The sequence below is a fragment of the Dipteris shenzhenensis genome, chromosome 21 (genome assembly GCF_047967505.1).
Source record: "Dipteris shenzhenensis isolate YYH24624 ecotype China chromosome 21, Dip_SZ_1.0, whole genome shotgun sequence".
NCBI lineage: Eukaryota > Viridiplantae > Streptophyta > Polypodiopsida > Gleicheniales > Dipteridaceae > Dipteris > Dipteris shenzhenensis.
This window is the reverse complement of record NC_141616.1, coordinates 47,064,343-47,091,746: the sequence shown is the minus strand read 5'-3', so window position 1 is coordinate 47,091,746 and position 27,404 is coordinate 47,064,343. Positions and strand designations below refer to the sequence as shown.

Genomic DNA, 27,404 nt, shown 5'->3' with positions numbered 1-27,404 from the left:
ATGGACGGGTATGCAGGGGGACTCCCGTGCAGCCTCAGCTAGGAGGGCTTCTTTCTTCAGGGAATGGAAGGATTCTCCTTTCTTCTCTGAATCTACTACAGGGTTGAGATGGCACTTTCAGCCTCAGCCTTGGTTTCTTTCCACCTCACTCTGAGGGGGTTTTTTATTATCCTCATGATTTCATGATGTATTCCGCTTTGAGCTTGCTCTCGCGGGTTTTTGTTCTTACTTAATAGAAGTCTTTTTCATGGAAAAAAAAAAAAATCATCCTCGCTAGCTCCTGCTCCTCGGCCTTCGCATGGCAGTCCTCCTTAGATTGGTGGTGGTACAGGTCCAACACCTGCTCCTCGGCCTCGACAGGGGGGTGGTACAGGTCCTTCACTTGCTCCTCGACCCCCACCTACCTCAGGTACACACGATGCTCTACAGTGGGTTTCGGTACGTGTGCAGATCCCTCCTTCAGTTCACGAGGGTACCTTAGTGGACTCTGCTTCACCTCGAGCTGTCCCTCCAGTCTCACCATGCACAGTCCGAGACGCTGAAGCTTCGACCTCCTCCCCGGTTGCAGCTTCTTCCTTAGATCCAGCGGTGCCAGATACTCTTCTTGAGGCAGGAGAGGTCTCTGCGGTTGGGCAGACATAGGATATAGAGCTTTCCTCACTTCCTCCCTTGGATAGGAGGAAGGGGATAGCTTACACTATTGATCCTCTTCCCTCACAAGGGATCCTTTGCACTCCGGTGTCTGGCTTGCTCCACAGGAACTCGTTTTCAGCCTTGGCAGAGGGTTCAGATTTCCCAGAGGAGGAGTTTGTGCCCGCTACTTTTGGGAAGCCAGTGATTGGGTTTCCTGTTGACAGGGCTTCTTCTTCAGGTGCCAGGATTCTTTCCCCTGTTGATTTTCCACCACTTGGTTCCATCCCTCCCCCCTCGAGCAGGAGCTCTTCCCCTGTTGAGGGGTTTGTTTCCGCCACTAGGTCGGGTAAGGTGTTCCACTCTACATCCTCCCGTCGATGAGGATTATTAGTTGGAACATACAGGGCCTAGGTGGCGTCCCACATCGCCGTCGTAGACAGTTAATCCGGGATCAGCTTCATCCAGGTGTTACTGGGGGTTCCATTGATATATTATTTATTCAAGAGCACAAGCTGGATTCTAGAGATTGTGCCAAGTCAGGCAAGTTGCTTTCTGGCCATACTTTTTGGTCGCCTGCCTTGGGCACCAGGGGGGGCACTTCTATTTCAGTTTCGCAATCGGTTCTCCCCTTAGTTGTTGGGCATGGAGTCATTATTCCCTCTAGAGCTCAGTGGATTATTCTTTTGATTGGAGGGCGTAAGGTTGGTTTCCTTAACCTATATGCCTCCAACATTAGAGGGGAACGTGTCCTTATGTGGAAGACTTTGCTCTCCTGGGCCCCCATTGTGGATTCATGGGTGATTGGAGGTGACTTTAACATGGTCGAGTTACCGTCAGACAAAAAAGGGGGTAGAGAAGGCGGACTTCACTCTTTGGAGAGAGCAGCTTGGGATGCCTTCCTTTTCCATTTCTGTGGCAGAGATACTTGGTGTGATGATGCCTTTCTTATTCAGCCACAGTCCCTCATGTTCTCTTGGTCAAACAGGAGGCAACAAATGCCTATTCATGCACGCATTGACAGATTCTATGTAGATGACTGGGCACTAGACAGAGGTGGATCGGTATGCATTGCTGCTGGGGTTTCCACTTCAGACCACTTCCCTGTTGTGCTGGCTATCTCAGAGCCTCACTTGAGAGGCCGGTCTGCCAGCATCAGGATTCCAGATGCCTTTTACACAGAGGAGGACCTTACAGAGGCAGCCTTGCAGATATGGTTTGCTCATGTCCAGGGTGGGCAGCCATATCCATCACATGTAGCCGCTGCCCTTTCTGGTATTAGCGACTTCTACCGCTCAGTTGCTTGTACCAGGAGACGAGATATTCTCAGACGTGAGATTGGTGTTCGCCAGCAGTTGGCAGCTTTGCAGAGGGAAGAGCAGAAACGGCCTTCAGATGCTTGGATACAGGAGCGCCTTGTTGCAGCAAGGGCTCATCTGCAGTAATTGCTTGATCAGAGAGCAGAGTATGCCTTTCATGCACGGGAGTCCTTCTGGATTCAGATGGGTGGTAGAGTCAATAAACACTTTTTCTCTACTCTTGGCCCTAGACATAGTAGAGAGAGTGTATCCCAGCTTATTGACTCGCATGGGGTTTTATAGATAGAGCCTGATGATGTCTTACGCATAGCTTCAGATTTCTATGCCACCCTTCTTACTGCTGATCCTGAGACACACGATAGAGAGGATGCTAGACAGGCTATTTGGCAGAGTATCCCTGTGTTGGTGAATCCGGGTATGCATGTTCTACTCGACGCACCTTTCACCAACACAGAGTTCAAGACTGCACTTTCAGCCCTTCACAAGGGCAAGTGCCCAGGTTCAGATGGCCTCACCCCGTCTTTTTTCATTGCATTTTGGGATATGATTGGAGACTATATTACTTCAGCCCTGCAGGCCATTTGGGACTCTGGCGAGATGCCTGGGTCGCTTACAGAGGGTCTCATCCACCTTATCCAAAAGGAGGTAGCAGAAATTTAGTGTCCTAGTGGAGGCCTATCACACTTGTGGGGACTTGTTACAAGATTCTGGCCAAGGCTATCAGCCTCCGATTGCAGCCGCTTCTCCCTGATCTCATTCATGACACTCAGACGGGATTTGTGCATGGCAGAAGCATTTTTTATAACATTTTTTCTTTCTGGGAAGCTTCAGAGTGGGCCATGCAGAGTGGCCAGAATCTTGCCATTCTACTTTTGGATTTTGCAAAAGCTTATGATAGAGTAGATTGGGGTTTTTTGGAGGGCACCCTTCTACGCTTTGGCTTTACTGATGCTTGGATCAGAGGTGTTTCCTCTTTGTACAGATCAGCCCACAGCCAGGTACTTATTGGTGCGGTAAGGGGTGAGAGATTTCAGATTTCGAGATCAGTCCGTCAGGGATGCCCCCTTGCTCCTTTCCTTTTTTTGTTCGTGGCCGAAGCTATGAGTATCTATGTTAGATCTCAAGCTGACATCTTTGGGCTGAGACTTCCCATCAGAAGGGAAGAGGAGCTACTTGACAGTGAGTTGGCTGATGACACAGCAATTTACTTGGATGCCACTCCACAGACGCTCACTTCTTTCAGGACAGCATTGGATTTATTTTGCTTGGCGGCAGGGGCGCATATAAATTGGCATAAATCCAATGGCTTTTGGATCAGTGATGAGGACACTCCAGTTTGGGGGCTTGACATAGGATTCACTTGGGTCCAGAGGGGTGTGCCTATCAGGTATTTGGGCTGCCACCACGCAGCAGTTTGCTCCCGTTTTGGAGAGCATCAGAAGGAAGCTTCTTTTTTGGAGCTCAGCCAAGCTGGATCTTGCCTCTAGAGTTGTGGTGGTCAACCAGGTCCTCTTGGCCACAGCCTGGTTTGTTTGTTCATGTTGGTGCCGTTCTAGGGACTGCATCATTCAGCTCAGAAGACCGATCAGGAACTTTCTCTGGAGTGGGCTTGATGGCACAGCAGATGCCTTAGCCAGGGTGGCTTGGGAGACCCTCATCCTCCCTACACAGGATGGGGGTCTCAATATTATTGATCCAGATTTACAGTGCAAAGCTTTACTTTGCAAGATGGTGGTGCGAGGACTTATGCCAGGGCAGGAACCGTGGAAGGACTTTCTTATCAGCAGCATACAAAGGTGCACACCTTCTTCAGGAGGAGACTGGATGAGCAGTGTTAGATGGATCTTCACCACAGCACACTTCAGGTCACCTTCGTCCCCTCTCATGGTTGCCATTCTGAAAGCTTGGGCCAGTTTCAGAAGCACTCTTCGGAGGATTCCTCCTCCTCTCGAGAAGAGATTGATAGGCAACCCATCATGTGGAATGACAGTATTTTAGATGATCTTGGCAGGCCACTGGGTGCCTCACTCTACATGCGGTGGTCCAGGTGGGAGAGGGGACCTGCTTCTTCTATGGGGTCTTGGAAAGCTTTCCGCAGGCTTCCAGAGGAAACCAAATCAAGGTTGACAGGACATCTCAGAGGGAGTGCAGGGAGGATCTTGCAGATTGAGGCAGCCCTTCCAGAGGTTTGGGTAGACACAGATGATATGCCACTCACTTCCTCTACTTGGGCAGGTACTTTTTCGAGAGACGGGGTTCCGCTTCAGGTTTTGGCCTTCCGAGATGCACAGGAGGATGCTTTGGTTTTTAGTGTCCACGATGGTGGCAGATTGCTCTGGTCCACAGAGGACATCTTGCTTGAGTCTGCTTTTCAGCCTATCAGGGTTGTAGGTCTTTTGATGCAGGGATCAGATTCAGAGTGGTTCCTAGACCCAGACCCCCGACTACTCTCCACCGGGTCTTGGAGGCTCTGGCTCTATGGGGGAGTTCCCATCAGGTATTTACAGTGGGACCCCGGAGAGTGGGAGTGGATTGACGCAGGGCATCGAGAGAAGAGCATCCCCTTCTTTCGTTACACGGTCAGTAATGCCAGGAGATTTCAGCTCAGTAGTAGAGGTTGGAGACCCTCCAGAGTTTCTCATTGGGAGACTTTTGGTATTACTGCGGATCAGCAGAGGTGCTTTTGGAGGAGGCTCTGGAAGTCCCACAGGAATAGAAAGATCACTATCTTCTTTTGGCTTTCTATCCATGGAGGGATTGCAGTGAACCTTTGGAGATCCAGATTCGGAGCCGACCCTACATGCCCTCGATGCCTTTCTGCTTCGGAGTCTATTCAACATTGCTTATGGGATTGCAGACAGGCGAGGTTGATTTGGAAGGGGGTAGCCAGGATTTTCAGTCACTTTACCCATTCCCCACTTTTTATGACATGGGGCTCGGTGGCTTGGCTTTCTCTTACAGGACCTCAGGTTTTCCATGAGGGAGTTGACTCCCCTCGGGCCATTTCGGTTCGACGTCATCGGATTGAGTTCTGTTCGTTGGATGTGGTACCACACCTTCCTTTTACAGATGTACATGCCTCTGTGGATACTTCTTGGGAGATTCTAGCGAGCATAGCAGCCTGGCATATCTGGAGAGCCAGATGCACAGAGGCTATGGAGGGTACTCAGGTTCATCCCTCGCACACATTGGCTAGTATCTGGACAGACATCGTACATACTTTGATGGCCGTATGGACGGGTATGCAGGGGGACTCCCGTGCAGCCTCAGCTAGGAGGGCTTCTTTCTTCAGGGAATGGAAGGATTCTCCTTTCTTCTCTGAAACTACTACAGGGTTGAGATGGCACTTTCAGCCTCAGCCTTGGTTGTCTTCCACCTCACTCTGAGGGATTTTTTATTTATCCTCATGATTTCATGATGTATTCCGCTTTGAGCTTGCTCTCGCGGGTTTTTTTTCTTACTTAATAGAAGTCTTTTTCTTGGAAAAAAAAAAAAATCATCCTCGCCTGTCTACAATCCCATAAGCAATGTTGAATAGTCTCCGAAGCAGAGAGGCATCGAGGGCAAGTAGGGTCGGCTCCAAACCTGGACCTCCAAAGATTCACTGCAATCCCACCATGGATAGAAAGCCAAAAGAAGATAGTGATCTTTCTATTCCTGTGGGATTCCCAGAGTCTCCTCGAGAAGCACCTCTGCAGATCCGCAGTGATATCAAATGTCTCCCAATGAGGAACTCTGGAAGGTCTCCAACCTCTACTACTGAGCTGATATCTCCTGGCATTATTGATCGTGTAATGAAAGAAGGGGATGCTCTGCTCTCGATGCCCTGCGTCAATCCACTCCCACTCTCCGGGGTCCCACTGCAAATACCTGATGGGAACTCCCCCATAGAGCCAGAGCCTCCAAGACCCGGTGGAGAGTAGCCGGGGGTCTGGGTCTAGGAACCACTCTGAATCTGATCCCTGCACCAAAAGACCTACAACCCTGATAGGCTGAAAAGCAGACTCAAGCAAGATGTCCTCTGTGGACCTGAGCAATTTGCCACCATCCTGGACACTAAAAACTAAAGCATGTTGGAAAGCTGAAAGGAAAGCAAAGAGTGGACACAAACTCAGAATACTTGCATTACTTGCTTGTAGAATGAAGAAGAGTGAGGTCCTTTAGTAGGCACCTCATACATGCTCACTGACATCACTGATGACTTCAGAGCTCCACAATCATCTCCTCAATCTGCTCCTAGATTCTCTCAATCATCCTATGTGGCTCTTCCACCACCTAACTGTGCTTGTGGGCACCTAACTGTGCCTCTAGCACTCACACATAGAAACATAAGGTGTGCCTGAGGCATACACCTTGAGATATCCCAACAAACCCCCCCTCAAGGGAATGCCTCAGGCTATGTCAAGGATACATCTAGTCTCATAGTTTCTCATGCCATCTCATGGTGGTCAAGGATAAATCTATGGCTAGGTTCTCATGCTAGCCAGGGTTCCCATGGGTGTAAGGTAAACAAAAGGGATATAGAAAGACCTTCCAATGGTTATCTCCCCTGCATGTACATGCACACAATGTCTGCAGGAGGTACCATGGAGTAAAACATACACATGGCCTACATCATAAGGTGACCAGAGGTGTTTACAAAACACACAAAACACAATAGTTTATTTTCATTCATTTTAGAGGACTATCCAGGCTGAGTACCTTGACATAAAAAGAGAGATCTGGAGCATACATAGAGATGTTTTAAAATGCATAATCTTCAAAGGATGCCTCATCTTGTGGAGGCTCATTAACTGAAAGTAGATTTGCATTTTCTGTTTTTGCTTTGGCTCTGCAAAACTTCTCATTATGGTTGTTCTTGCCACAGTGCTTGCATGGATTAATTTTAAAGCAGTCCTTTGAAAGGTGATTTGTCTTTCCACAGTGATTGCAAGGGGTATACTTGCCCTTCTGGACTTTTACAGCATAAACAGTGTCATTGCCTTTCCTGAGCTCCATATGCCTTTCTTCTTCTTGGAGAGCAGAGATAATACCTTCAAGATTAGGATTAGGAAGATTTTTCAAAGTGGTAACTATGTGATCATAATCTTCAGGCATACTCTTAAGTAACACTGCCATAGCATCATCTGGAGTAATAGGAGAGTTGATAGAATAATTGAGTCATAAGACTCCGCATATAGTTGACATGAGCTGCTAAAGTAGTACCACTAGCCATCTTCAATTCAAAGAAAGAGATTTTAAGTGATAGTTTAGAGATGTGAGAGCTAGCACCAAAAATCATGTCAAGCTTCTGCCAAGCTTCTGAAGGAGACTCTAAATCAGAGATGTGGTGAATATAATCATCTCCTAAAGCAAGAGCAATGATACCATATGCTTTTTCTTCTCTAGCTGGATCCCTTACCGGTCGTGTCGGAGTTGAGGATTCTCCAGCATTGGAGGCCGTAGAAGAAGCGGTAGGAGTAGGTTTGACAAGTCCCCATAAGTTCTCTCTCATCAATGCAAATTTCACCTTCATCTGCCATGTGTGGAAGCCCTTTCCATTGAACTTCTCTACATTCAATAGGGTAGCCATGAGAGGGTCTAACCCAGATATTGGGCAGTGTTTATCTCTCTTACAAGGCAAAAAATAACTGAAAGACTTCCAAAATATGAGCACTTGATGTAGCAAAGACTAGTGACTAATATTCAATCAATGATGCTTCTGCTTACATGCTTCATAGAAGTGGCTAAAATGAATACTTTCCAATCAAAACCAGGTCTAGCAATTCAAAACAAAACTGAAGCCACACTTGTACTGAAGTTATTGAAAGTTTCAAAAAACCAGAAATGCTAGAGTAGCATTTTATGTAGCATCATCTTCAAAAACTTGTCCAAAACTGTCAAAACCAAAAGGCTGAACTTGGAGGGCTTGTAGCTCACTCTTCAAAGCCAGGAAAAGAGGGCTTTCTGAAGCAAAAGAAAGCTCATATACCAGAGAGGGTCCAGCACAGAGGTTGGACGAAATGGTGCGCACTTTTGCCCGGGAGAGTTGCTACAGGCTGAACCTGAGTTTTGACGATTTCTCCCTCGTTACTGAACCAAATGACCTGAAAAATGGCTCAAAATCTTCGTCTTGAGGTCGCCCATCTACTCCTAAGAGGGCTTAGGCAATGGCGGAGCAGGCAGGGAGTATTGGGCAACAGAAGAAATTCGCTGTTTGGAGAATGGCAGCCACCACAGACGTTTTTTTTTCAATTGCTTGCAGGTGGAAGCTCACCCATACTAGAGGAGTTTCCAACTCAGAGGGTTTGGGCAATGGTCGTTTGTAGGTGGAGAACAAAGCTCTCAAAGATTTTGGGAAGAAAGAGGAAAATGGAGAAGAAGAAGATGATGATGTGGCAGAAATGGGCTCAAGGGGGATCAAAGGGCTCTGATACCATGTTGGAAAGCTGAAAGGAAAGCAAAGAGTGGACACAAACTCAGAATACTTGCATTACTTGCTTGTAGAATGAAGAAGAGTGAGGTCCTTAAGTAGGCACCTCATACATGCTCACTGACATCACTGATGACTTCAGAGCTCCACAATCATCTCCTCAATCTGCTCCTAGATTCTCTCAATCATCCTATGTGGCTCTTCCACCACCTAACTGTGCTTGTGGGCACCTAACTGTGCCTCTAGCACTCACACATAGAAACATAAGGTGTGCCTGAGGCATACACCTTGAGATATCCCAACAAAGCATCCTCCTGTGCATCTCGAAAGGCCAAAACCTGAAGCGGAACACCGCCTCTCGTAAAAGTACCTGCTTAAGTGGAGGAAGTGAGTGGCATATCATTTGTGTCTACCCAAACCTCTGGAAGGGCTGCCTCAATCTGCAAGATCCTCCCTGCACTCCCTCTGAGAAGTCCTGTCAACCTTGATTTGGTCTCCTCTGGAAGCCTGCGGAAAGCTTTCCAAGACCCCATAGATGATGCAGGTCCCCTCTCCCACCTGGACCACTGCATGTAGAGTGAGACACCCAGTGGTCTGCCATGATCATCTAAAATACTGTCATTCCACATGATGGGTTGCCTATCAATCTCTTCCCGAGAGGAAGGAGGAATCCTCCGAAGAGTGCTTCTGAAACTGGCCCAAGCTTTCAGAATGGCAACCATGAGAGGGGACGAAGGTGATCTGAGGTGTGCTGTGGTGAAGATCCACCTAACATTGCTCATCCAGTCTCCTCCTGAAGAAGGTGTGCACCTCTGCAGCCATCTTGACCGCCTCAGCAGCCGAAGAGGGCTCGCAAGGCTGCTACCACACCAAACCTCTCGCCAATAACTGAAAGAAGCCGGTGATAAACTGAGGGGAGACCAGGGAACTTGATGAAAACAGAAGCTCCCTGCTTGTCCTCTTTAACTGGGTCAAAGCCCAGTTGAAAGGGAAACAAAAAAAATCCTCCTGTAGGCTAGGAATAGAAACCCTGCCTGTAGCAAGTCTCTCGTGACATCCGGGGAATCTAGGCACACTTGAAAGAAACCTCGTCCCAACAAACAAACATCCTTAAGGTGGGGGGCGAGCTCCTGAGGAAGCGTTGCAAGAATCCAATCTCGAGCTTGTGACCTGGAGGGGTGGGAGCCATGGATGCATGCGAAGAGAGTCGTGGAACACTCATGCTCGAAATCCTTTTGCAATTGTTGTAGCTCACCTTTTGAGAAAGTGACGGTTCTCGTGGCCGGTGTGGGCGGTAACGGATTGACTGAGTGGGAACCCATTCGTCAATCGAGGTGGAAAAGGCCGATTCAAACACAAGCAAGAACTCCGTCCGCTTTCCTGTAGCCCAGGAGACCCCTAAAGGATAAAAGGGTACTCCAGATGAGGGAAGAGGGTGAAAGGAAGGAGTGAGAGAGAGGATGAGCAGAGGAGGAGTCAGCAAATAGGGGGGGCAGCAAGAGGAGAGGAGGGAGAGGGAGAGGAGGGGGGGATAGAGGAGAGGAGGAGTGGAGGAGGGGGGTGGGGGGAGGCAAAGAAAGAGCGCCGGGGGGGGGGGGGGGGGGGGGGGGGAGGGCGGGGGGAGCAGCAGGTAGGGGGGAGGGGAGGGAGGAGGCAGCGCGCGGGGGGAGGCTGCAGCAGCGTGGGGGGGGGCTGCAGCAGTGAGGGAGGGGAGTCGGGGGGGAAGGCGGGGGGTAGGGGGGAGGGGAGGGAGGAGAAGCAAGGAGGGGAGGGAGGAGGTGGGGGGAGCAGCAGGTAGGAGGGAGGGGTGGGAAGAGGCAGCCGCGGGGGAGGAGGCAGCGCAGGGGGGGGCTGGAGCAGCGAGGGAGGGGAGTTGGGGGGGAGGGGAGGGAGGGGAGGGAGGGGGCAGCAAAGAGGGGAGGGGAGGGGAGGGAGGAGAAGCAAGGAGGGGAGGGAGGGGGCAGCAAGGAGGGGAGCAGGAGCAGTGGGGAGCAGCAGCAGCGAAACTTCTTTTTGCTGTCCTTATGGCGAGACTTCTTACTCTTTCCCAATGTATCATCTGTGGAAAGAGGAGTAGAACTCAAAGATCTCTTTTTGCCCACCACTTCTTCCTGATCTACTCCAGAGGGAGGCTTCTCTGGTTTTTCCTCAAAGAGAGGTTGTACCATCCTGTGAAACAAGGGGTCGCTTGTTGTCTCTCCCAACTAAGTAATCAACTCTCTGTAGGCATTCTCTTTATTTATCTGTATAGCCTTTGCCTGATGCACCTGGTCAGACTCTGCCATTCCCTCATGGGATGATTGGGCATGCTGCTGTGAAGCCATTTCTGCAACCAAAATCTGAGAATTGCAACTCTCTCACACACACAGTGTAAGCAACTGATGCACTCAACCTTTGCTTTCCCAAAAGAAATACCTCAGCAAGAGGTGTATTGCATTCACAACTTGTACCAGTAATGGGCTGTCAACTCAAAGCATAAACCCACAAGGTTGCCAAAGCATCAACAACTGTATTGCCCCTTTCCTGGCTGCTGCAAAAAGCACTGAGAATGCATCGATTCCCTTTTCTGAGCACAAAGGCATGCATTTCTTTAGTTGTGCAAAATCTCTGATTTTTTTGCTTTTTCTGTTGCTTTTCTGACAGATAAAGTACTGACAGTGTACCTTTTGACAGGTGAAAACTGACAGGAAAAACTGTCTTCTTCTTCTTCTTCTTTTTTGACAGTAACTGGATGGGTAACCGGCTGGTTACACTAACCAGACTGACTGGTTCTGGTCTGGTTAGTATGTGACTAGACCTCTAACCAGATTGGCTAGATTCTGAAGTAACTGAACCAGACTGGAATCTGTTTAGCTGGGCCAGTCTGGTCAACTAGACTAGAGTCTAACAGAGTGATTTAGTTCTCTTAACCAGGTTGGTCTGGTTAGATCAAACTGACTGGACCCTTAACCAAAGGTCAACCAAACCATGGTTGACTAACTGTAGTTAATGTTGACAGGGGTTGCACTGACCCAGGTCTGCCACCTGGCCGCCACGTGTCCTACCATGTCATCACCCTGCATGTGTTGCCACATCAGCATTAGCTCCACACTGCCACGTCAGCTGGGGCAAGTCATCACCTACACCTCGTTACAGAAGCCACGTCAACTTCTCCGTCTGGAAACAGGGCCCTGCGTCGCCTCTCAACGTGCGCCCGCGTGAGTACTTCCAAAAAGTACGAGCCCCCACCTGAGACAGCTATCACTGTTGAACCCATTAGACTCCCTTTAATAGCCACAAGGATAAGAGGCCAGTGCCCCCAAGCTTACTCAAGGAGATTCTCTCGTTCAACATAATGATATTGCAATCGGTATAGTGCACTAAAGGATGAAGTAGCCAAGGAAGGGGAGGGACACCAGTAAAGGGGGAAATGGTGCCCAACCAAGACACAAGCTAGGGATGGTGTGCTGTGTTTTGATTTCTTCCTTTGCTCTAGCTGCTCGGTGTGTGCAATGTTGAAGAAGTTTGAAAAAAAAGTTACAAGTAGGATAAATATGATTTGCTGTAAATTTTTTTAAGTGACCTAATATTTTATCAGAGTTTTGCATTATCGGTTTTGAGAAGACATGCACTCTAATTCATTGCAATGATCCAAAGTGTCGTTTACATTGGATGTTGTTTCCATGTTTTAACCTTGTTCATCATGCAAATCCTGTAGCCAGTATTCTCCTTTCCATGAATACAGGTATCATTGGGTTCAGAGTTAAGCAACAGGGCACCAACCTTTGACATGGACATTGCTGATTTTTTAGATCCTGAGGGAAATCCCATCACTTATGATAAAGCCAGGGCTTTCTTTGAAAAAGATCCTTCACAAAAGTACGCAGTATTTGTTATCTTGCAATACTATACCAGAGTTATTGGCACTTTATTGCAATGTTGCTGCTAATATTGAAAACCTCATTGTGCTATAAATAAGTCTGAATTCAAGACTCTCGCCATGAAAGGTGGGCAGCATATGTTGCAGGAACTATTTTGGTGCTGATGCATGAGAAAGGACTGCGCTTTCAAGATGGCATGAACATACTGGTAACCTAAAGACAAGTGGTGTCTTTGAGAATGTTTGTCATCTGAACTATTTCCACCATCATTGTAGCAAACAAAACTAACATTGAATTGCTCTCACACCTGCACTTTTCTGAGAGTAAGAGTCTTAATTCACACCTTACTGTCAGGTTTTTATTTTATGTTAAAACTACGGATTCTGAAGACTTTTATGGAGTATTAATTTTGGTTTGTGGAATGGGATATCTCTGTGAAGATTTAATGTACTCTGCAGGTCTCTTCTGCAGTACCGGAAGGGAAGGGTGTTTCTTCTTCTGCTGCTTTGGAGGTCGCAACAATGTCTGCCATTGTTGCTGCTTATGGTCAGTTTTTGTAATTCTGTGGAAGCATGCACAAAGTAACAATGGCTATTAAAGATATCACATCACCATCCTGGTATTCATTTTGTGCTTAATTTCTACTGTAATTGGAGTTTCTTGGTTCCAGATTTGAAGATTTCATCCAGAGAAGTTGCAGTTCTTTGTCAAAAGGTTGGTTAGACTACTGAATTTCAACAACAAAGATATTAAAATTAGATAAATCACAATGAGATCAGCCTTAGACTTTAATTTTCTTCAAGGAATGAATTGTTCTTTTTAGGTGGAGAACCATATTGTGGGAGCTCCTTGTGGCGTGATGGATCAAATGGCATCTGCTTGTGGTGAGGCATACAAGCTGCTTGCTATGGTGTGCCAGGTACTGGCTTTATTTTTCCAGAAATGTTCCATAATCATTATATTTTACCTTCATGGTCGAACTTTCATAATTTAAATATCCTTTATTGTGTTGTGAAACAGCCTGCAGAAGTGAAAGAGCATATTAATATCCCTAGTCACTTGCGCTTTTGGGGAATTGATTCTGGCATTAGGCATAGGTATATATTAACCTGATCTCCAATCTTTTATGTCCTTATTTAAAATCATACGTCTGTAGATTTTTGCGCACTGTTGAGAACCACTGTAACATGTGTAGCTCCTTGTCTCAATGCTTTCTTTTGAGTGTTTTGTGAGATAATATGTCTATCTTTTCATGGATCTGAGATGTTTGTGATGATGATTTGAGCTCAAAGCTGCCAGAGTTAGTGCTGCAGGACTCCTATGTTGCTTGCTGTCGGGGGGGGGGGGGGGGGGGGGGGGGGGGGTCCCTACCACTTCCGGAAGTATTACCAGAGGCCTAGGGCCACGGTGCGAGAAGCAAGCACGACGTGCCATGGGTGTCACAGATGGTGTGTGGGGTGAGTGCTGGTCAATGGTGTCAACAATGTGTGTGCGGTACAAGTGTAGGAGTGATGTGAGCAGCAGGAAGACTAAAGCGGCAAGAAATCACAAGAGCCAACCCTTGACATGAACGGAACAGAATTCCAACCACATGACATAGGGTTTGTTATACCAGGTGAAGGGAGAGGAGGGGAGGAGACCACAATGGGAAGAGATTTTAGAGGTGCGAGCAGAGATGGGAAGAAGCATAGTTCATGAGAAGGAATGAATCATGCACTCATGAGAGTTATACCAAATGACTGATACACCAGGAGAAGATACACACTAGGCGAGCTCTCGACTCTAGCCTCTCTCTCTCTCTCACTCACGCCCTCTGCGCCTATGCTGGAGTGCACCCCCTCCAATGCTCCCTTCCTCCCCTTTTTCTCCTTTTCACCTTCCCCTCATCTGCTCCTCCTCGCTGGAAATCCCCTTCCCTCCCTCCTAGTGGTTGTCTTCCTGTATCCTTAGCCATTCCGCCGCTTCCTCCTTTGATGGCTTTTGCAACTCTCCAACCTCTTCTTAGTCAATGAGTCAAAGTACTCCATGTGTACTCCTGTCAATTCCATGTGCACTTAACACTAGTTGGTGGCGAGGGTTGGTGCACCACCTGTACCTCTTAACTGCTGGACTGCTTCCCATGTACACCAACATGTATACCACCTATGCACTCTCTTAACTGCTGCTACAGTCGAGTGCGCCAGTACTTCACTCTGGTCAGCTTTGACCAAGGTTGGTCATGGCTTGGTACTCCTCAAGTCATGTATTGCTCCCATCATATCCAAGTCATGTATTGTTCCAGTCATGTCCAAGTCATGTACTGCTCCAATCATGTGTTGTTCCAGTCATGTCCAAGTCATGTACTACTCCAGTCATGTCCAAGTCATGTACTGTTTTAGTCATGTCCAAGTCATTTAAAAAGTCCAGGCTGAAAGCAGCTTACCTGACTTGGAGCAATCTCTGGCATCCAGTTTGTGTTCCTGAAGAAAAATAATGTCTAAGGAACCACCTGACACACCTAGATGGAGCTGATTCCTGATCAGCTGTCTGCGACGGCGATGAGGGATGCCACCCAATCCCTATATATTCCAACTGGCTATCCTCATCGGCGGGAGGAAGCAGGTTGGAATACCTTACCCAACCTGGTGGTGGAAAAAGAACCCTCCATCAGAGCTGACCTCCTGCCATACACACGAGGTCCAAGGGGAGGAAAGTCCACAAGTGAGAGAGAGAGAGATCTCTCAATAGGGATGCTAATAACTGGCTCTTCGAAAGTGGAAGGTACAAAATCATCATTTGGGAGGTCAAAGAGGTCCTCAGGAGCGGAAAAGGAGTTCCGATGAGCTAGTCTTGGGAAGGGGGTCCGAAGGATACCTACCGAAGCAGGGAGAGAATGTAAGACCCCCTTCCCTCTATCCACAAAAGGAGGCACCTATACTGGGTCCTGATGAAGTGCTGCGGACGAGGTGCCAACAACCTAGCTACTGAGGGAGGTACAACCTGATCCTAGGTTGGAGTGGGAGAAGGCTCTTGAACACTAGGCTCCAAGGTGTTAGCCTCTCGAGGCTCCAAGGAGATAGCCTCCGAAGCGATGGAAGTAGGATCTGAAGTAGAGGGCCTAACCCACCGTGGGCCAGAGGTGGTGCGGGGTGTAGGAGGGACTCGAGCAACCCAAGGAGGAGGGGGAGCCCATGTCTGAGGTGGTGCCTGTGGAGCAGTAGGTCTTGGTCCTGCTCTCTGTCGTAAGCTAGTACGAGCTGGTTACTTTCTGGCCTCTTTTTCTTCTTTGGGCTATCTTTGGCGAAGTGCCCCAAGGATCTGCAAATCCTGCACTGGTCTTGCCGACCTGCAACCTCAAATATCTGGCGGAAGAATGACCCATCGGGTCGCTGTAGCGTGATGTGGTCATCTGAAATAATAGGGTCCTGGACAATGACCCTAACCCTGGGTACCCCATCCATCCTGACCGCCTCAGCGGCCGAAGAGGGCTCGCCAGGAAGAGGGGGGATCTCTGCTACTACACCAAACCTCTTGCTAATAATTGAAAGAAGCCGGTGATAAACTGAAGGGAGACCAGGGAACCTGATGAAAACAGAAACTCCCTGCTTGTCCTCTTCAACTGGGTCAAAGCCCAGTTGAAAGGAAAACAAAAAGATCCTCATATAGCCTAGAAATAGAAACCCAGCCTGTAGCAAGTCTCTCGTGACGTCCAAGGAATCTAGGCACACCTGAAAGAAACCTCGTCCCAACAAACGAACATCCTTAAGGTGGGGGGCGAGCTCTTGGGGAAGCGCCGCAAGCATCCAATCTCTAGCGTGTGATCTGGAGGGGTGTGAACCAAAGATGCGTGCGAAGAGAATCATGGAACACTCATGCTCCAAGTCCTTTTGCAACTGCTGCAGCTCGTTTTTTGAAAATGTGACGGTTCTCACGGCCGGTGTGTGTGGTAACGGATTGACTGAATGGGCGCCCATTTGTCAATGGAGGTGGGGAAGGCCGACTCAATTACAAAAAAAACTCCGTCTGGTTTCCTGATGCCCAAGAGACCCCCAAAAAAACGGGGGTACACCTGAAGGGAGAGGGTGAAGGAAGGAGGGAGAGGGGAGAGAGAGCAAGTCAGAAGAAGAAGGGGGTAGGTTGAAGGAGGAGGGAGGTAGAAGAACGGGGAGCTGGAAGGGGGGAGAGGGAGGGCAGCAAGGGGGAGGGGAGAGAAGGGAAGGGGACAGCAGGAGGGAGAGGGGAGGAGTGAAGAGGAGAGAGGGAGGGGAGGAGAGAAGGGGGGGGGGGGGGGAGAGGAGGGGAGGGAAGGGGGGGAGTAGACAAGCAGGGGGGGGGGAGGTGCAAGTAGGAGCGCGGGGGGGGGGGGGGGGGCGGGGGCATGGGAGCAGCAGCACGGGGGGTGGGCAGCGTAGGCAGCAGCACGGGGGGGGGCAGCGCAGGCAGCAACATGGGGGGGAGGGGCTACAGCAGCAGCGCGGGGGGGGGAAGGGGAGGGGAGGAGAGGGGAAGGGAAGGGGCAGCACGTAGGGAGGGAGGGGAGGGAGGAGGCAGCAAGGAGGGGAGTTGAAGGGAGGGCAGCAGGAGGAGCGGGGAGCAGCAGCAGTCTAGGATAACTCACTTCTAAATTTTGAGGGTCTAGACTAGTTTTCGAGTCTGATACTTTTTTTTTCTTTTTTTTTTGCAAAAAGAGACTTCTATTAAGTAAGAAAGAAACTCGCTAGAGCAAGCTCTGAACGGAAATACAACATCATGAAATCATGAGGATAAATAAAACCCCCTCAAAGTGAGGTGGAAAACAACCAAGGCTGAGGCTGAAAGTGCCACCTCAACCCTGTAGGAGTCTCAGAGAAGAAAGGAGAATCCTTCCATTCCCTGAAGAAAGAAGCCCTCCTAGCTGAGGCTGCACGTGAGTCTCCCTGTATACTCATCCATATGGCCATCAAAGTATGTACGGTGTCTGTCCAGATACTAGCCAAAGTGTGCGAGGGATGAACCCGAGTACCCTCCATAGCCTCTGTGCATTTGGCTCTTCAGATATGCCAGGATGCTATGCTCGCTAAAATCCCCCAAGAAGTATCCACAGAGGCATGTACATCTGTAAAAGGAAGATGTGGTATCACCCCTTGTTCACACCATGTTCACTCCTTGTTCACCCCATGTTCACGTCTCTGTCACCCCTTGTTCACACCTATATCACCCCTTGTTCACCCCTAGGTCAATCCTTTGTCACCCCTTGTTCACCCCTTGTTCACACCTTGTTCACCCCTCTGTCACACCTTGTTCAACCCTCTGTCACCCATGTTCACCCCTGTCACCCTTCTTGTCACCCCTTGTTCACACCTATGTCACCCCTAGGTCACCCCATGTTCACCCCTATGTCACCCCTTGTTCACCCCTTGTTCACCTCTCTGTCACACCTTGTTCACCCCTAGGTCACACCTATGTCACCCCTTGTTCATCCCTAGGTCACCCCATGTTCACCCCTGTGTCACCCCTTGTTCACCCCATGTTCACCCTAGGTCACCCCTTGTTCACACCTAGGTCACTCCTTGTTCACCCATGTTCACCTCTTTGTCACCTCTTGTTCACCCTCTTGTTCACTCCTAGTTCAGCCCTTGTTCACCCCTGTTCCACCCCTATGTCACCCGATCTTCACACCCATGTCCAACCCTAGGTCACCCCTTGTTCACCCCTATGTCACCCCTAGGTCACCCCTTGTTCACCCCATGTTCACCCCTATGTCACCCCATGTTCACCCCTTGTTCACCCCATGTTCACCTCTCTGTCACCCCTTGTTCACACCTATGTCACCCCTAGGTCACCCCAGGTTCACGCCTATGTCACCCCTTGTTCACCACTAGGTCACCCCTCTGTCACCCCTTGTTCATCCCTTGTTCACCCCTTTGTCACACCTTGTTCACCCCTCCGTCACCCATGTTCACCCCTAGGTCACACCTATGTCACCCCTTGTTCACCCCTAGGTCACCCCATGTTCACCCATGTGTCACCCCTAGGTCACCCCATGTTCATCCCTATGTCACCCCTTGTTCACCCCTTGTCACCCCTTGTTCACCCCATGTTCACCCCTAGGTCACCCCTTGTACACACCTAGGTCACTCCTTGTTCACCCATGTTCACCTCCCTTGTTCACTTCTAGTTCAGCCCTTGTTCACTCACCCCTATGTCACCCCTAAGTCACCCCATGTTCACGCCTATGTCACCCCTTGCCACACCTTGTTCACCCCTTTGTCACACCTTGTTCACCCCTCTGTCACCCATGTTCACCCCTAGGTCGCCCCTTGTTCACACCTAGGTCACCCCTCTCACCCCATGTTCACCTTTATGTCATCCTTGTTCACCCCTCTATCACCCATGTTCACCCCTAGGTCACCCTTTGTTGACACCTAGGTCATCCCTTGCTCACCCCATGTTTACCCCTTGTTCACCCTATCACCACTTGTGGAGGCCCGTTTGCTTTAAGGTTGGAGATGGACGAAAGGTAGAGCCGCGTAGAGCCACTGAAGCTCTCAGGAGCTTGGTTCGTTGATGAGCAGTCCGTGCTGAAAGCAGAGCTCGTGGAGCCGTTGGAGCTTGAGGCTGCGCACTCGTTGAGTTGAAGAGGCCTGTGAGTCGAAGGTAGAGGCATGCATGGAGCTTTGCCGAGGAAGTCGAGAGAGCTTGGTGCTCGTTGTACAGCCCAGCCGCATTGATGGAGACGCTCCAAAGCTCGGAGTGAAGAGCGTTCTGTTGCGGCCGTCTAGCAACTGCTTTGCTAGACTAAGAGCCATGCGACTCGAATTGAGCTTGTTGTAGAGGCTAGGTAGCCGTTAGTTGTGGAGTCTCCTTGCAATCAACATGAGACTTGCAATCAACCTAGTGGCAATTGTAGAGAAGTACCTCTCGTGCACGAGGTATTCTTGATTTGATACATACAGATGTATGGAATTATGCCCAGACCCGCAGCATCAATGTTCACTTTACTACTTGACTTTCATCGACGACTACAGCAGATATTGTTGAGTCTACTTTCTGAAAGAGAAATCTGAAGTGTTTTCCAGATTTCAAGAATTCAAAGCCATGGTAGAAAACCAGACAAGCAGAAAGATCAAAGTCATGAGATCAGATAGAGGAGGTGAATACATGTCTTCAGCATTCATGAACTTTTGCAGAAGTCATGGCATTCGAAGACAATCTATGACCGTTGAAGTAAATCGTGAAGCCTAATCACCTCTAATCACTCATTACCATGCATTTTTGCGACTGTACTCTGTGGATGTTAACATGCCCCCCTTCCTGTTGCTGAGCCACCCTCGGATCAGCCGCGTTAGAGGAGGTGGGTGGAGATGACCGTCTGGAGCACTGCGTAGCGGTCCAATTGGTGGGGAGTGATTCGGGTTAGGTATGAGCGAAACTTCCAAAAATGGGTGGTGTGTGTGTCCTCGTATGTGCGAATGTGATGGCCATGGAGATTGCGGACTTGGAGGTAGAGGCGGAGGTCCTGCAACTGAGTGGGGCTGATGTCGCGGTTGAAGGTCACTCCGCACCACCCTTCCATCCTCTCTCTCACTTTTGGACCTCTCTAGCCACGTACATTCAAATATTTAAACCTAGCGGGATTTTGAAAATCCATCGCCTTGTGCATCCTGCCACCTAGCTATTTTTGGCAAGGGCCTTGCGTCCTGCACCCCTCTGCCCTCCCCCAGCCCTTCCCTTTCCCTCCCTTCTCCTCTCCCTACCAGCCCCTCCGCTCGGGATGCTGGCCCCTCACTTGCTGCCTCTCCCGCTCCCTTCCCTCCCTCTCCCGCTGCTGTCCCCCCCGCTGCCTCTCCCGCTCCCCTCCCTCCCTCTAGTGCTGCCTACCTCTCCCTCCCTACCCACGCTACCTCTCCCTCCCTACCCCGCTACCTCTCCCTCACTACCCCTGCTGCTTTCCCTGCCTCTCCCTACCCCCCCACTGTCCCTCCCTCCTTACCCCCTGCTTCCCCTACCCGCCCCTTCCTCCCTACCCCGCTGCCCTCTCCCCTCTCTCCCTACCCCCCGCTGCCCCTCCTTCCTTTCCCCCTGCTCCTCCTACCCCGCTTCCCTTCCCCTCCCCTACCCCTACCTTCTGCCCCTCCCTCCCTCCCGCTACCCCTTCTCAGGCTCAGCCTCACCACCTCTATCCTTCCCTCCCCCTTCCCTCCTTCCCTCCCCCTCTCCTCCTTCCCTACCCTACGCCCCCTTGCTGACCCTCCCCCCCACCCCTCCCCTCCTCTTCAACCCCTCTAGGAACAAGAGAGAGATTTTCTCTCTCTGGCAACAAGTTGTCGGATGGACAGAGCATCTTCGTGTTCGTGTCAGCCATTCCACCTTGATTGACAAATGGGTTTCCATTCAGCCAATCCTCGACCGCTTCCACTGGCTACAACTACCTTTTCCAAAGACGAGCTTCAGCAGCTCAAGACAGATTCAGAGCATCAGTATGCCACCTCACTCTTTGCTTGCATCCACGGTTCCCACCCTTCCAGGCTACAGGCTAGGGATTGGATGCTTTTGGCTTAACTTGGAGAGCTCGCAGGGCACCTCACCGATGTTCGTATGCTTGGACGAGGGTTCTTCCACGTTATATTTGATTCTGCAGAGTCATAAGGTTCAGTTTCAGGGCTAAATCAGCAGAATTGCAGCTGGGGGTTGAGGAGGCATGTAGCTGGGGTGAAGAGGAATCAGGAGCCCTCATTTGCACCTGCACTTTCTCGATTGTCCTGACTGTGGCAGGAACAGTCTACGGGAAAGAAGTACCTGTAGCCCCTCGTGGTCAGAAACCAAGGAGTCAGAAACCAAAGTGACTGGGGCTGGTGGATCTAAAGGCCCTTCCTGATGTGGAACTGTAGTGTCTGGGGCTGCAGCAACATCCACCTCTGGAGTCTGGAAGGCGTCTGTTTGAACAGGATCAAAAGTCTCCTCCTGAGGTAAGGGAGCCGCTCTGATAGCTCTCCATCGTGGTACTGGGTGTGCTGCGGGCATTGGGTGCCCTGCTGTCCCTGGCGGTCCTGGGGTGCGCAAAGCAGGGCGCCCTGTTGCTCTTGGTGGTCCTGGAGTGCATGGTACAGGGTGCTAGGGGCAGTCGTGGTAGTACGTGAAGGAGCCGCACCAAAAGACCTCTTGGGTCTTTTTCTCTTCCTTGGGCAGTCTCTAGCAAAGTGCCCAAGGGTCCTGCAAATCCTACACTGGTCCTGTCTACCTGAAATCTCGACTCTCTATCGAAAGAGAGAGCCGTCTGGACGCTGAAGCATAATGTGGTCATCTAAGATGTTAGGGTCAGAGAGAATACCCTAACATGAGGCACCCCGTCTGCATTGACTGCCTCTGCCAAGGAAGAAGGCATGCCAGGAAGGAAGGGGATCTCAGTGACCACTTCAAATGTGGCTCCGATAGTGGCAAGCAGTTGATGGTAGACTTGAGGAAGACTAGGAAATCTAATGAACAGTGATGTGACCTGCTTGTCCTCCTCGACCGGATCGAAGCCCAAGGTGTAGGGTAAAAGAAAGATCCTCCTCGAACCCAAAGCCAGGGGATTAGCTTTGAGAACAAGGGCCGTGGACTCGTGGGAGTCGAAAACCACTTGGAAGAATCCACGTCCCAAAAGTCGAATATCCCTGAGGTGTGGGGCGAGGTCTCCTGGTAACGCCGCCAGCATCTAGTCCCTAGCTTGTGATCTGGAAGGGTGTGACCCAAAGATGCGAGCGAAAAGTTATGTGGAGCCCTCTAATTCCACATCTTTCTAGAGTGCAACTCGTCTTCTGAAAAAATGACGGTTCTCGCGGCCAGTGGAGGTGGACAGAGATTGGCTGAATGGGGATCCATTCGCCAATCAATGTGAAAAGGCCGATTCCAACACTGAAAAAGCTCCGTCCGTGAAACTACTGCCTAGGACGCCCTGAACGCGGGCGCAGGAAGAAGAAGAAAGAGAGGGTAGGAGAGAGGGGAAGGGAAGGAGAGGATAGAGTGAAGGGGGAGACGGAGGTAGGCTGAGGGGGAGGCGTGGGGAGCTGAGTTAGGAAGGAAGGGGGCGGGGAGGGAGAGGGAGGAGGTTTTTTTTTTTGGGGGGGGGGGGGGGGGGGCGGGGTCTCCTTCAGGGGGGGATAGGAGGGAGGGAAAGGGAGGGCGGGGGAGAGGAAGGAGGGGGAGGGGGAGAGGAAAGGAGGGCGGGTTAGGAGGGAGGGAAAGGGAGGGCCGGGGAGAGGAAAGGATGGGGGAGGGGGAGAGCAATGGGGCGGGGGAGAGGGAGGGCGAGGGAGGGGGGCGGGGGAGGAGAAGGGGGCGGGGGGGCTGGTGGGGGAGAGGGAGGGCGGAGGAGAAGGGGGCAGCAGGGAGGGGGGCAGCGGGGGGGGGGGGAGGGATGATCGGGGAGGGAACGGGGGAGGAGAAGGGGGGCGGGGGGGCTGACGGGTGGGGGAGAGGTAGGGCGGGGAGGGAGAGGTAGGGGCAGCAGGGAGGGAGACGTAGGGGGCAGCGGGGGGGGGAGAGGGAGGGCGGGGAGGAGGAAGGGGAGAGGGAGGGTGAGGGAGGAGGGAGAGGGGGCTGGCGAGAGGGGAGGGAGAGGAGGAGCAGTGAAGGGGGGAGAGGGGGGGCAGCGAGGGAGAGGGAGAGGGAGAGGGGGCTGGCTGAGAGAGGGAGAGGGGGGGGCAGTAGCTCACAGGGAGGAGCAGCAGCTCATCTCGATTTCAAGTCTGATACATTTTTTTTTTTCCCCCAAGAAAAAGACTTCTATTAAGTAAGAGAAAAAACCCGCGAGAGCAAGCTCAAAGCGGAATACATCATGAAATCATGAGGATAAATAAAAAACCCCCTCAGAGTGAGGTGGAAACAACCAAGGCTGAGGCTGAAAGTGCCACCTCAACCCTGTAGTAGTTTCAGAGAAGAAACTAGAATCCTTCCATTCCCTGAAGAAAGAAGCCCTCCTAGCTGAGGCTGCACGGGAGTCCCCCTGCATACCCGTCCATACAGCCATCAAAGTATGTACGATGTCTGTCGAGATACTAGCCAATGTGTGCAAGGGATGAACCTGAGTACCCTCCAAAGCCTCTGTGCATCTGGCTCTCCAGATATGCCAGGATGCTATGCTCGCTAGAATCTCCCAAGAAGTATCCACAGAGGCATGTACAGCTGTAAAAGGAAGGTGTGGTACCACATCCAATGAACAGGACTCAATCCGATGACGTCGAACCGAAATGGCCCGAGAGGAGTCAACTCCCTCGTAGAAAACATGAGGTCCTGTAAGAGAAAGCCAAGCCACCGAGCCCCATGTCATAAAAAATGGTGAATGGGCAAAGTGACTGAAAATCCTGGCTACCCCCATCCAAATCATCCTCGCCTCTCTGCAATCCCATAAGCAATGCTGAATAGACTCCGAAGCAGAAAGGCATCGAGGGCATGTAGGGTCGGCTCCGAACCTGGACCTCCAAAGGTTCACTGCAATTCCTCCATGGGTAGAAAGCCAAAAGAAGATAGTGATCTTTCTATTCCTGTGGGATTTCCAGAGTCTTCTCCAAAAGCACCTCTGCTGATCCGCAGTAATACCAAAAGTCTCCCAATGAGGAACTCTGGAGGGTCTCCAACCTCTACTACTGAGCTGAAATCTCCTGGCATTACTGACCGTGTAACGAAAGAAGGGGATGCTCTTCTCTCGATGCCCTGCGTCAATCCACTCCCACTCTCCGGGGTCCCACTGCAAATACCTGATGGGAACTCCCCCATAGAGCCAGAGCCTCCAAGACCTGGTGGAGAGTAGCCGGGGGTCTGGGTCTAGGAACCACTCTGAATCTGATCCCTGCATCAAAAGGCCTACCACCCTGATAGGCTGAAAAGCAGACTCAAGCAAGATGTCCTCTGTGGACCTGAGTAATCTGCCACCATCCTGAACACTAAAAACCAAAGCATCCTCCTGTGCATCTCGAAAGGCCAAAACCTGAAGCGGAACCCCGCCTCTCGAAAAAGTACCTGCCCAAGTGGAGGAAGTGAGTGGCATATCATCTGTGTCTACCCAAATCTCTGGAAGGGCTGCCTCAATCTGCAAGATCCTCCCTGCACTCCCTCTGAGATGTCCTGTCAACCTTGATTTGGTCTCCTCTGGAAGCCTGCGGAAAGCTTTCCAAGACCCCATAGAAGATGCAGGTCCCCTCTCCCACCTGGACCACTGCATGTAGAGTGAGGCACCCAGTGGTCTGCCATGATCATCTAAAATACTGTCATTTCACATGATGGGTTGCCTATCAATCTCTTCCCGAGAGGAAGGAGGAATCCTCCGAAGAGTGCTTCTGAAACTGGCCCAAGCTTTTAGAATGGCAACCATGAGAGGGGACGAAGGTGACCTGAGGTGTGCTGTGGTGAAGATCCATCTAACACTGCTCATCCAGTCTCCTCCTGAAGAAGGTGTGCACCTCTGTATGCTGCTGATAAGAAAGTCCTTCCACGGTTCCTGCCCTGGCATAAGTCCCTGCACCACCATCTTGCAAAGTAAAGCTCTGCACTGTAAATCTGGATCAATAATATTGAGACCCCCTTCCTGTGTAGGGAGGATGAGGGTCTCCCAAGCCACCCTGGCTAAGGCATCTGCTGTGCCATCAAGCCCACTTCAGAGAAAGTTTCTGATCGGTCTTCTGAGCTGAATAATGCAGTCCCTAGAACGGCACCAACATGAACAAACAAACCAGGCTGTGGCCAAGAGGACCTGGTTGACCACCACAACTCTAGAGGCAAGATCCAGCTTGGCTGAGCTCCAAAAAAGAAGCTTCCTTCTGATGCTCTCCAAAACGGGAGCAAATTGCTGCGTGGTAGAAATATCCAAGCCGACCTGGCAGCCCAAATACCTGATAGGCACACCCCTCTGAACCCAAGTGAATCCTATGTCAAGCCCCCAAACTAGAGTGTCCTCATCACTGATCCAAAAGCCATTGGATTTATGCCAATTTATTTGCGCCCCTGCCGCAAAGCAAAATAAATCCAATGCTGTCCTAAAAGAAGTGAGCGTCTGTGGAGTGGCATCCAAGTAAATTGCTGTGTCATCAGCCAACTCACTGTCAAGTAGCTCCTCTTCCCTTCTGATGGGAAGTCTCAGCCCAAAGATGTCAGCTTGAGATCTAACATAGATACTCATAGCTTTGGCCACGAACAAAAAAAGGAAAGGAGCAAGGGGGCATCCCTGACGGACTGATCTCGAAATCTGAAATCTCTCACCCCTTACCCCACCAATAAGTACCTGGCTGTGGGCTGATCTGTACAAAGAGGAAACACCTCTGATCCAAGCATCAGTAAAGCCAAAGCGTAGAAGGGTGCCCTCCAAAAAACCCCAATCTACTCTGTCATAAGCTTTTTCAAAATCCAAAAGTAGAATGGCAAGATTCTGGCCACTCTGCATGGCCCACTCTGAAGCTTCCCAGAAAGAAAAAATGTTGTCAAAATTGCTTCTGCCATGCACAAATCCCGTCTGAGTGTCATGAATGAGATCAGGGAGAAGTGGCTGCAATCGGAGTCTGATAGCCTTGGCCAGAATCTTGTAACAAGTCCCCAGAAGTGTGATAGGCCTCCACTGGGACACTAAATTTCTGCTACCTCCTTTTGGGATAAGGTGATGAGACCCTCTGTAAGCGGCCCAGGCATCTCGCCAGAGTCCCAAATGGCCTGCAGGGCTGAAGTAATATAGTCTCCAATCATATCCCAAAATGCAATGAAAAAAGACGGGGTGAGGCCATCTGAACCTGGGCACTTGCCCTTGTGAAGGGCTGAAAGTGCAGTCTTGAACTCTGTGTTGGTGAAAGGTGCGTCGAGTAGAACATGCATACCCGGATTCACCAACACAGGGATGCTCTGCCAAATGGCCTGTCTAGCATCCTCTCTATCGTGTGTCTCAGGATCAGCAGTAAGAAGGGTGGCATAGAAATCTGAAGCTATGCGTAAGACATCGTCAGGCTCTGTCTGTAAAACCCCATGTGAGTCAATAAGCTGGGATACACTCTCTCTACTATGTCTAGGGCCAAGAGTAGAGAAAAAGTGTTTATTGACTCTACCACCCATCTGAATCCAGAAGGACTCCCGTGCATGAAAGGCATACTCTGCTCTCTGATCAAGCAATAACTGCAGATGAGCCCTTGTTGCAGCAAGGCGCTCCTGAATCCAAGCATTTGAAGGCCGTTTCTACTCTTCCCTCTGCAAAGCTGCCATTTACTGGCGAACACCAATCTCACGTCTGAGAATATCTCGTCTCCTGGTGCAAGCATTTGAGCAGTAGAAGTCGCTAATACCAGAAAGGGCAGCGGCTACATGTGATGGATATGGCTGCCCACCCTGGACATGAGCAAACCATATCTGTAGGGCTGCCTCTGTAAGGTCCTCCTCTGTGTAAAAGGCATCTAGAATCTTGATGCTGGCAGACCGGCCTCTCAAGTGAGGCTCTGAGATAGCCAGCACAACAGGGAAGTGGTCTGAAGTGGAAACCCTAGCAGCAATGCATACCGATCCACCTCTGTCTAGTGCCCAGTCATCTACATAGAATCTGTCAATGCGTGCATGAATAGGCATCTGTTGCCTCCTGTTCGACCAAGAGAACAGGAGGGACTGTGGCTGAATAAGAAAGGCATCATCACACCAAGTATCTCTGCCACAGAAGTGAGAAAGGAAGGCATCCCAAGCTGCTCTCTCCAAAGAGTGAAGTCTGCCTTCTCTACCCCCTTTTTTGTCTGACGGTAACTCGACCATGTTAAAGTCACCTCCAATCACCCATGAATCCACAATGGGGGCCCAGGAGAGCAAAGTCTTCCACATAAGGACACGTTCCCCTCTAATGTTGGAGGCATACAGGTTAAGGAAACCAACCTTACGCCCTCCAATCAAAAGAATAATCCACTGAGCTCTAGAGGGAATAATGACTCCGTGCCCAACAACTAAGGGGAGAACCGACTGTGAAACTGAAATAGAAGTGCCCCCCCTGGTGCCCAAGGCAGGCGACCAAAAAGTATGTCCAGAAAGCAACTTGCCTGACTTGGCACAATCTCTAGAATCCAGCTTGTGCTCTTGAATAAATAATATATCAATGGAACTCCTAGTAACACCTGGATGAAGCTGATCCCGGATCAGCTGTCTACGGCGGCGATGTGGGACGCCACCTAGGCCCTGTATGTTCCAACTAATAATCCTCATCGACGGGAGGATGTAACCAAGTGGTGGAAA

General features: G+C 50.4%; 1 protein-coding gene across 2 annotated transcripts in view; it reads left to right on the top strand.

Annotated features, from left to right (window-relative positions):
* The window catches only part of LOC147888956 (L-arabinokinase-like), a 284,402-nt gene that overhangs the window by 176,357 nt on the left and 80,641 nt on the right, over positions 1 to 27,404 (top strand). For both annotated transcript variants that reach the window (XM_087393001.1, XM_087393000.1), the window contains exons 19-24: positions 12,086 to 12,219; positions 12,348 to 12,429; positions 12,680 to 12,767; positions 12,892 to 12,935; positions 13,045 to 13,140; positions 13,242 to 13,318. In XM_087393001.1, coding sequence (XP_087249127.1) covers positions 12,086 to 12,219; positions 12,348 to 12,429; positions 12,680 to 12,767; positions 12,892 to 12,935; positions 13,045 to 13,140; positions 13,242 to 13,318 — 521 coding nt within the window. The remainder of the gene's footprint in view (positions 1 to 12,085; positions 12,220 to 12,347; positions 12,430 to 12,679; positions 12,768 to 12,891; positions 12,936 to 13,044; positions 13,141 to 13,241; positions 13,319 to 27,404) is intronic.